Source organism: Anas platyrhynchos, chromosome 34, assembly GCF_047663525.1.
Source record: "Anas platyrhynchos isolate ZD024472 breed Pekin duck chromosome 34, IASCAAS_PekinDuck_T2T, whole genome shotgun sequence".
Lineage (NCBI taxonomy): Eukaryota > Metazoa > Chordata > Aves > Anseriformes > Anatidae > Anas > Anas platyrhynchos.
This window is the reverse complement of record NC_092622.1, coordinates 486,275-496,327: the sequence shown is the minus strand read 5'-3', so window position 1 is coordinate 496,327 and position 10,053 is coordinate 486,275. Positions and strand designations below refer to the sequence as shown.

The 10,053-nt window shown below is 48.9% G+C and overlaps 1 protein-coding gene across 1 annotated transcript; it reads right to left on the bottom strand.

Moving 5' to 3' along the window:
* Positions 1 to 253: 253 nt before the first annotated feature.
* On the bottom strand, positions 254 to 8,793 carry LOC101800911 (keratin, type II cytoskeletal cochleal). Its single transcript, XM_072031898.1, has 9 exons — positions 6,402 to 8,793; positions 5,379 to 5,599; positions 4,827 to 4,887; positions 4,371 to 4,466; positions 4,109 to 4,273; positions 3,853 to 3,978; positions 3,314 to 3,534; positions 3,159 to 3,193; positions 254 to 2,914 (listed from the first exon to the last, which is right to left on the bottom strand). Exons 1-9 carry the CDS (start codon positions 7,047 to 7,049, stop codon positions 2,424 to 2,426), a joined length of 2,064 nt encoding a protein of 687 aa, XP_071887999.1. The 5' UTR covers positions 7,050 to 8,793; the 3' UTR covers positions 254 to 2,423.
* Positions 8,794 to 10,053: the final 1,260 nt, after the last annotated feature.

The following is a 10,053-nucleotide window of genomic DNA, read 5'->3' as shown; positions in this document are numbered from 1 at the left end:
TCTAGGAAAGCCTGTTGCTGCAGACAACGGTAATTAAGTGGAATATTACAAAGGGCAAAGCAAATGATGGTTTAGGCACAAAAAAAAAAAAAAAAAAAAAAAAAAAACACGGAAAATTCTTGCAGTATCTCTCAGTCCCACAAAATTCCCTTGTGTGTTTTTGTCACTCGCATGCACTGTCCTCCTCAGATTTGCCCCCTCGGAAGGGAAGGCTGCTCGCAGAGCGGGTGCCAGTTTGGGAGGCAGGATCTGTGCAGGGGTTGCCTGCTGGGGGAGGGCACCGCTGGAGGAATCATGTCCTGGGGAGGGGAACGGGGCCAGCCGAGAGGTTTGAGATGTTTATAGGAGCTTGGCTGCCTTTCAGTATCACCGCCTCTCTTTTGGGCTGTTATTTGCTTTTTTTTTTTTCACCCCAAACTGGGAAGAAAGACATTCAGAACTGGTAGGGTTAGTTAAGGTTAGGTTGTCTTTAGCTGCATTGATTCATGCTGTGCTGTGTAAGTCAGCATTAGCACAGGCAAGTACAGAAATCAAGATGACTCACAGTTTATTTTTAACCTTTGCTAATTTCTGACCAATCTGTCCAAAAATTAGCATCCTCCGTAGCAGCAGGGGCTGAGGGGTTTTGTCCCCAGACTTTGGTCTCTTTTACTGTGGCTCCCTTGATTTTCTGAGTGAAGGGAGACTGGGTGCTTCTGTGTTTGGGTGCATCTGGGTTTCAGCAAGGTTTTGCTGAAGCGCTTGTGAGCGTCTGCTGCAAACCCGCGGGGCTGGTGTGTGCTCACTCACTCCTGCCCATTTGCTGTGCAGGGTTATGAAAAGCTGGGATGTTGAGAGGTCAGGGGAGAGCAAAGCGTCTGACTCTTTGAAATGCAATAAGGTATGAGTGTTTGTCTGAGGTTTTCTTTTTTTTTTCCCCTTTTCTTTTTTTTTCTCCTTTTACAGTGACCAAAACACCTGCATCATGTGGTATGTTGCTCAGTTCCAGCTCACCGAAACCCATCCTCAGTCTAGATTGTCCTGATAAAATCCTCCCCCAGATGCTAGGTTTTGCTATGTCTTTTGAGAAAGCAAAAATTGAATTCTTTTTTTTTTTTCTGTCTGAGCTAGTAGAGCCATGCAAAAACCTCCCTGGCAAGAAGAAAGGCTTTTGGATTAACCACAGCAATGGGCTAAGAAATGAATGGTGACTAATTTTTTTTGTTACTTGATGGATAAACCACCCCCCTCCTCCTCTTTTTCCACATTCTTCAGTTTGTTTCGTGACAGCATGCACCTCATTTCAAGCTTTTCAGCATTTATTTTAATCAGAATTTTGAAACTTTTCCCCCAAAAGTGAAACGAAAGCCTCCTCCCGTTCACTTCACTGAACATTGGGAGTATTTCATGCTGCTGGTTGTGCTTTAGAGCAAAAACATGTAGGAACAAATAAATTACAATCCAGTTTTATTGGACACGTTCCCGAAAGAGAGGAAAAGGAAAACAGCATAATTTCACTATCACTGAAGTATAAAAAGCTGCAATTTTCTTTTTTAATGGTATATTCACAAAAATAAAAAAAGACAGAGTGGAGTGCTAGAGGGGCAAATTCTATCAGAAGGGGGGCACTGGTGTCCCTTTGGGTGCCTGCTCCCGCTTGCCATGTTTCCCATGTGCTGGGCTGAGACCTGACTTCACTTTTTGGTTCCCCAAATGCATCTCTTTTGGCAGAGAAACCCACACACGGTGAACAGCCGAAATACCCCAAGGAGCAGCATGGACGTGGCCCTTCAGGCTGGTTTTGCAGTGACTCAAAAATCACTCCTAATAGGCTCTGTGCTCCCATAGTAAGGGATATTTTAAGAGGGGCAACGAGCTTGCAAATCACTGCCTGGGATCTTTCAGCAACCTCCTGAGTATTTCTACATAGCAGAAAAAAAATCCCTCACGTGTGTATGAAAACAAGTTGCTTAACTTGAAGGGGTGAGTTTGGTTCGTCCCAGCAGGGAGGGCAAAGCAGGCTGGATTGAAGCCAAGGTCCCAGCCTGTCCCTGGTCTTCTGCAGGCCAGAACCGTGAATGCAAAACCAAGCTAAAAAACCCAGTTATTGCATCTACACCACTTTTTGATCTGTGTTGGCTGATGGCTGTCAGGTAGCTGCAATTACAAACTGCTCAGACTCATTAAAAAACAAACCAATCCCCCAAAGGACAATTCCCAATTCAGAAAATCACTTAGAGTCGTGTTTGCCTTTTAAACCTGTTTCAGGTATTTTGAGAGATCTGGTTAGCTCACGCTCCGCTGTTTTTCTTGAGGTGGGACCCAAATGCTTAAGAACTATGGTGCAAGGAGCCGGGGCAGAGCAGGTGGAGGGGTGGTGGTGTGCGGGGGCGATGCGGGAGCAAGGCAGAAGCGATGGTTTCGGGGAGGGTCTGGCGCCGGTTTTACTCAGGCTGTGTAGCATTCTTCAGGCTTTGGCTTTTTATGCTCTTTTTGCTGGAGGAGGTTTTGGAGACGATTTTCACACCTGGGTTGGAGCCTTTTGCACTTCCAGAGCTGAAATTCCCCCCTCCGGTGCTCAGCCCGCTGCTGCCGCCGCTGCCACCTCCTCCGTAGCCAAGACTGCTAGGGATGCTGAGACTGCTGCCTCCTCCAAATCCTCCTCCAAGACTACCACCACCACCGAGTCCAAGTCCTCCTCCATTTCCAAAGCTGTAGCCTCCACGGCCACCGCCTCCTCCAAGACCAAAACCGCTTCCACTGCCTCCTCCAAGACCAAAACCGCTTCCACCACCTCCTCCAAGGCCAAAACCGCTTCCACCACCTCCTCCAAGGCCAAAACCGCTTCCGCCGCCTCCTCCGCTTAGGCTCAGTCCACCAAATCCTCCTCCCAGGCCACCTCCACCAGCTGGTCCAGAGCTGGAGCTGATCACCGCTGCAGGAAGATAGAACCAGAGGGTTGAACCTCTGCTCTGGCAACCCCCCAGTTCCAGAAAGCACCATCATCGGGACTTGGACCCATGGGACTTGAACCCAACTTCTGCCCCCACCCACTACTGGTTCCGGTAGGCTCTGAATGTCTTACGTGGAGCAATTGGGTAAAACCTCCCTTTTCCCAGGGTTACTCAAAGGCTCTGCTCCCAGTGGGCCCAAGGCACAATGAGCACAGTGATACTTACAGTAGCTGATGGGGTTGAGTCCCTCGCCACTCAGCCTGTTGGAGGGCAGACAAAGGGGAGGTCAGAGACAAAGTACGGAGGCAGGTGGGGGAACCAACCCGCTGGCAGGGGAACAGTGATGTTCACTATTCCTTCTGCAGGGATTTTGTTCCCACCTGCTCTCCTCGCCCTCCAGCAGCTTCCTGTAGGTCGCGATCTCGATGTCCAGGGCCAGCTTGACGTTCATCAGCTCCTGGTACTCGCGCAGCTGCCGGGCCATGTCAGCTTTGGCTTTCTGTAGGGCATCTTCCAGCTCTGTCATCTTTGCCTTGGCATCCTTGAGAGCCAGCTCCCCACGCTCCTCGGAGTCTCCGATGGCCGTTTGCAGCGTGGCACACTGCAAGGGGAGGGATTGGAACTCCTGACTGCTGCTTGTCTCTTTGGGTAAGACTCAGGCATGGAAGAAAACTGTTCTGGCCAGGGTGTTTATGAGCAACAGTTCAGACTGGGGTCATTCTACCATAGCTAGCATTGCTGGAGTTGAAATGCCAGTCTACAAGAATGATTTTGTGCATGGTGTGGTGCAGTACCCTTTCTGGTACATCATGCTCTGCGGCTGCTGATGTCTCTCCAGTCAGCAGCATGGTGGCAGACAGCAGAGAGCTGCTAAGGGACCACAGAGCAGTGCTCTGTGGGCATCTTGTGCCATTCCTACCTGGTTCCTCGTGTTCTCTATCTCTGCCCGGATCCTCTGGATCAGCCGGTTGAGCTCAGAGATTTCCCCCTTGGTGTTGCGCAGGTCATCCCCATGCTTCCCAGCTGTGGCCTGCAGCTCTTCGTACTGAGGTTCAGGAGGAAGAGTGAACAGTCTGAGCTCTCCAAGCGGGCAAGATGTGGCTTAAACAGCCTCACACAGGGACAGCAGTGACTTTTCCCAGAAATACATCCACGGCATCCAGGGGTCTGCTCACCTTGGTTTGGTACCAAGCCTCTGCCTCAGCCCGGCTCCTGTTGGCAATGTCTTCGTACTGAGATTTGACTTCAGCTATGATGCTGCTGAGGTCCAGGTCCCGGTTGTTGTCCATTGACAGAATGACAGCAGTGTCGGACACTTGCGCGCTGAGCTGAGCCAGCTCCTGTGGGGAAGCACACAGGGTTCCGTGCCAGCTGTACTTACCTCTTCACGTGCCCGGGGTGGCAGCAGGACGGAAATCAGGGAGGGGGTGTCTGTACCGCATCATAGAGGGCTCGAAGGAAGTTGAGTTCATCAGTCAGCGCATCCACCTTGGCCTCCAGCTCCACCTTATTCATGTAAGCAGCATCCACATCCTGGAAAAGAACAACTATGGGCCTGTCTGCAGCACCTGGTAGCTCTTTTTTAGCTCAGCCAAGGACTGACCAAGCCCAGAAATGGGCTTGGGACCTGGGATTCCTTGGGACCTGGAATTCCTGGCACTGCCAAGCATCTTCATTTCTACGTGGTCTGTTCAGCCCAGGTGAGCGTGTACATTGTAGGACAAGAATTTACTTCCATCCTCTTTCAACCCCCTTCATTCCTTTCCCCCAAAACCATAACCCAACTGCCAGCTTTTAAAGGACAAGGATGCAGCTCCATGAGATCTCCCACCCTCTAGGGCTCTCCCAGCCTACGCAATGCTCAGCATCCGTTAAAACTCCTGTCTCACCCACCTTCTTCAGCACCACAAATTCATTCTCTGCTGCTGTGCGTCGGTTGATTTCCTCTTCATATCTAGAGGGATAAAGGGAAAGACGTGCTGGATCATGTCTCAATAAGCAGAGAAGTTGTACAGGGAGGACTATGAGATTATTTGGGCTGGGTATGACGTTTTAAGTAAAGCAGTTGCAGAGGGTTTTCCTTTGCAAGTCTCATCACAAGCTGTCATGTCCTGGCTGAGCCTGCATTTTCTGATTGGAAAAAATTGATAGACCATTTTTCCCCTGTTGTGCCAGAAGGCAGGGGCTTTGCAGGGAGAGGTCCCTCATGAGAGCTGTTTATTAGAGGGAGATTCATCAGGTGCCCTGTTACGGACTAGAGCACAGACTGGAGATCCTTTTTTTTCCCTTTCTCATAGAAAGTTTGATGAATATCTCAGGCTAGGTGCTTGTCCTTGAGAAAGCTAGGTTTAAGTGAGACGAATCCTACTGCCTAATGCTAAACTGAACCATTTGCATCCCATTTCACCCCAGGCTGCCTGAATGTGCCACTGAACAGGCACTCACTTGTTCTTGAAATCCTCAACAAGGTCTTGCATGTTCTTCAGCTCCCCATCCATGCGTCCTCTCTCGTTGAGCAGGTTGGCCAGCTGCTTTTTCAGGTTGTTGATGTAAGCCTCGAAGAGTGGGTCCAGGTTGTTTTTGCCTGCACTGTTTTTTTGACCCTGGTCCTGCAGGAGGGTCCATTTGGTCTCAAGCACCTTGTTCTGCTGCTCCAGGAAGCGGACCTGAGCATTGGGAAGCAGAAGGGGGTTAGCATAAGAAGCCTGTGAGGGTGCTGATGGCCAAGGGGCAGTAACTGGGACTGACGAATAGCACAAACCAAGTGAATCCCAAACCAGGAGTGTTAAATCCAGCTGTGAGTATCATCCAGATTACCCAGTGCTATGTTTGCCCATCCAGTAGCTAAGCAAATTTGCCACTGGTGGACAATTCTAATTAGAGACAATTTAATTCAGGAAGCCAATGAGTAATCATTAGAAAATGTGGGTTCAGCTCTTTCATCACTCGCTTTCTTTAACATCCTTCGTTTTTTCCTTCTTTGCAAGTGATATTTATCTTCCTTCATTAATGCTAATATTGAGTGCTACAGGTTAAAAGACAGGTACTTAATTGCCTTTTGTATTGCTCATGTGTACTACATATAAGGTATTTAGACAAAGAAAAGCTGAGAAAGGACTTAAGTTGAGTCTATATAAGAAGGACCTTAGCTTTCAGACAATAAAGCTGCACACAAGAAGCAGCACCTCTGCTGTGATTCCTTGCAGAGACAGCTAGGCTAAGCAGCTGGCTTACTGTAATTTGAGATAATTTATTTCTCAGGCACGAAACCTGAATCTTTGTTACTAGTTTTCAAGGTCTAGCTTTCTGCCTTGTAACTGTTCAGAAGTAGGCTCTTTTTTGATTACTTTGTTAAAACATGCAGATAGGAAATATGCAATAGACTGAAGATTTCTGAAGCCATATTTTCATAGATACAAGACTGTCTTGCTCCCTAGCACGGTTCCACAGCGCTTGATGAAATCTCACCTTGTCAATGAAAGAAGCAAATTTGTTGTTGAGGGTCTTGATTTGCTCCTTCTCATCTTTCCGCACCTGCTGGATGTTTGGGTCGATCTCCAGGTTCAGGGGTGCCAGGAGACTCTGGTTGACCGTCACTTCTTGGATGGTACCGACTCCCGGTGGGCCACCACCAAATCCCGCTGGACTCCTGCCACCACCCAGCCCTCCACCAAGTCCTCCCAGGCCCCCTGCTCCACCAAAGCCAAACCCTCCACCACCTCCCTGTCCCCCACCAAAGCCAAGCCCGCCAGCACCTCCGCCCAAGCTATATCCGCCACCTCCACCACCGAGACCAAGTCCAAAACCACCGCCAGCTCCACCGCCACCAAGTCCACCGCCGCCACCGGCTCCACCCCCGAAAACAGTCCTGTAGCTGCTTCCAACCCCGATGGATATCCTCTTGGTACCACCAAGGTTGTAGAGGCTCCTGCTGCCGAACCCACCGCCACCGCCACCTCCTCCAATGAGCCTTCCAAAACCTCCTCCACCTCCTCCAGATCGTGCCACAGACATCGAACTGAAGCCAGCCCTGTTGCCACTGGGAATGACGGCTGAGGCAGCGCTGTAAGATCTGCCTCCACCGCCGGCTCTCATGCTGTACGTCTGCCGGTTCATCGCAGCAGGAGATCACGGCCCGGCACAGGCACGAAGCAGCAAGCTGGGAGAGTGCAGCTCTCTGATGGAAGGGGGTGCAGGATGCCCTTTTTATCCCTCTGGGGATCTGGGCTTGGTTGCATGGAAGTCCAGAGATCAATTTAGTGCCTTCATGGTTTTGACATGCCAGGCAGCCAGCTGTCTTCTTGAAACTTGTTAAACAGTGATTGCACTCAAACACACCTCTTGGAGCCAGTGTGAATCTGCTCAGCTAGAAGAGTTATCTAACTGTGATTTCTGGCAGGAATTGCGCAGCCCTAGTGCAAAGCTGCTATATGCTTGCAGAGCATTTAATTTCCTTTCTGCAAAGCCAAATAAATGAAACAAAAAAGGGTGAAAAAGATAAATAGCTACCCTGATACTCCTACCCTACTTACAAGATGTAGTAGATCAGTGTGGAGCTTAGTGGAGGCTCCTCTGAAGTAACTTGATTGAAAGGTAGTGAAACTAAAATGGCTAAAACTGAACAAAAATATTTCATCTGAATGAAAATATTTCATTTCTTTGCCCAAAGGCAAAGTGCAGGTGTGATGTTCATGAAGCCTGACATCTCATTCAGGGCTCTAATTTATCCAGTTGCCCTTGACTGTTCACACTTGTTGGGCAGAGACCATCTTTTGAGCTGACTCGATACCTATCACAAAGAGGTCCTGATGATTTTCCTCTGAGACACTATATTTGGGTGTCATCTCAAATTTTGACCATTTAATATTAGGTGTTTAGTCTATGGCAGGTTTTCTAGGCTGCCTTTCTAGACATATTGGCATCTCCAGAAGACAACTCCATCCCACCCAGAGGTGGCCCTTGCACTGCCTCCAGTCATCTGATGATGTGGCTGATACATTTCCATCTTGATCTGAAAAACATTTCAATGAAAGAGGCAGATTTTCTGAAAAATGTTGCCCAGCTTTGTGGAATTGTATTATTTGCATGTTTAACATTAGGGTGCAATCGGTCCTGAATTTCTAGCTCTTTACAGGTGCGATTTCTTTTTGAAATCTTTGAACCTTTCCATTCAAAATTCAGCCAAAAGCAAAGATTTAACCAGCATGAAAAATACTCCCACAAATTCTGTTTATTTTATTTCCTGGCATCCTTGGGAAAATAGAGCAAAGTCAATAGGGTGTGGTAGCATTTTCTGGCCTCTCAGTCTGTGTGGAACTGCTATGTTTACAGTATTTTATTCTTCGTGTTTAAGAGTTCTGTTCATTTTCAGCATGTTGTTCTCCTGCTGGCATTGCCCGTGCTGTGCGCATGACTAGGGCTTAAACATCTGCCTCCGTGTTTGCAGGACAGGACTCCACATGCCTTCGAAATTCACTCATGTGCCCCAGTGGCACAAAATCATTAAGTATGAGCTAAAGTCCCACTGGCATCTCTGGAAGAAAAATTAAGCAGGTGCTTCGTGTCCTACCAACTACAGAAGATCAAATGTCTGATGATCCCTGGAGAAATGCTGCCAGTCAGGCTCAAACCAGGACAGTTGGGTCACTAAGACTGAATTTCCCATTGCAGTATGAAATTCCTGGTTGGTGCACATCGGCTTGCTTCTCTCTGGAAGAATGTTGGGCTGAAGCTACCTGGGATGTTACCTGAAATTCATGAACGTCTTCATTATTTGCATAAAATTCAAAGCCCAGGTGCGATGGGAAAATGAGATTGTCTTCATGTTTTCTTGACCCCAGTAAGTGCAGATTGTCCTGAAGCTGACAAACAAGTTCTGATCAGATATTAGAGGTGAATGAATATAATGGCATTAAGGGTGGGGCTGCCAGAAGAAAGAGGGAATTGTCATTTTAGGCTCCCACACTTGTCTTCTTTCAGCCCGCTGTCACAAGGTATGCGAGGCTGGGGGAGATGCACCATTTCTTTACTGGGCTTGTTTATTGTGTGCAGGAGCTGGCATTTGTGGGCTCCGTACCCAGGGGCAGATGTGGCTTTTCACACCTGTCCGTTTGGATCAGCTCTGCGAGTCTCCACCAAACAGCAGAGGTGCACATCCCGAATGACACTGAGTGGGATTTAGCTCCAACCACCCCCAAAATGTCCTCAATCTGGACTGCTGGCCTTTTTTTTTTTTTTCCTCCAAAACAACCTGTTCTACTTGAATGTCTCCAGGCAGGCAGCAAAAACCATGAGTTTTGCAATTCTGGGGAGTTGAGAAGGGCAGGGACGATTAAAGGCATTCTCCCAGAAATGCAAGAGCTGCTGGGCCACTTTGGTACCCTGGGGAGCCGTCTGGTTATTGGTGTGCACTCTCTGTTTTGCAGGGAGGTGATCAGAATACATTATGAGCTGTTAGGGCACCGGCATCTTCTTGTTGGGTGTTTCGGCTTGTTATTTACATACAAATGAGATGAAGTCCGAGTCATATGCAATGAGACAGAAAAGCTGAAGATAACCGTTTCGGAAGACATCCTCGTTAGGTGGGTGGGTTTTGCCTTCTCGGCAAGGGATGATCTGTTTGGATTTCACCACCCACCAACCCAGACAGTGCTGCTAAGCCATATTGTTTGTTAAAACATAATTAGCAATCTGCTCCAAGGTGACCACATCCCATAAACCTTTGTGCTTTCTGTCCGAAAAGCCCCCCAGCAGACGCAGGGAGCCCGAACCCACCACGAGAGCAGCAGGGGTGGATGCTCAGCTGCTAGGAACCGGCGGTGGGTGCATCCCCATGGCACTGGCACGGGCAGACTGAGCCCGGCAGGGTGGCTGAGCTCCTCCATCAGGGAGCGAGACGTGGTCAGATGGGGCAGATGAGCCATGAGTCAGCAGCAAAGTCTAGGAAGTGGAGCGGGAAGTCGGGAAATAAATTGTGACACCCACTGCTCAGTCCACCTTTCAGGGGGTAAATTAACCTGCCCACGCCCTGCGCTGCTTCCAGACTGGGAGAAGAGAGACAGATTTCTCCAAAGGGCAATTTGGAGTGCAGATGTCTCAGGGGCTTTTGGTGGTGCCTGGG

What these genes read in the sequence shown, in the direction of transcription:
- LOC101800911 (XM_072031898.1), bottom strand. Translation starts at nt 7,049, where the DNA reads ATGAACCGGCAGACGTACAGCATGAGAGCCGGCGGTGGAGGCAGATCT. An exon ending in GTTGAGGATTTCAAGAACAA is followed by an intron (nt 4,888 to 5,378) that starts GTGAGTGCCTGT and finishes TTATCCCTCTAG; the next exon opens with ATATGAAGAGGAAATCAACC. An exon ending in TAGAGAACACGAGGAACCAG is followed by an intron (nt 3,535 to 3,852) that starts GTAGGAATGGCA and finishes CTCCCCTTGCAG; the next exon opens with TGTGCCACGCTGCAAACGGC.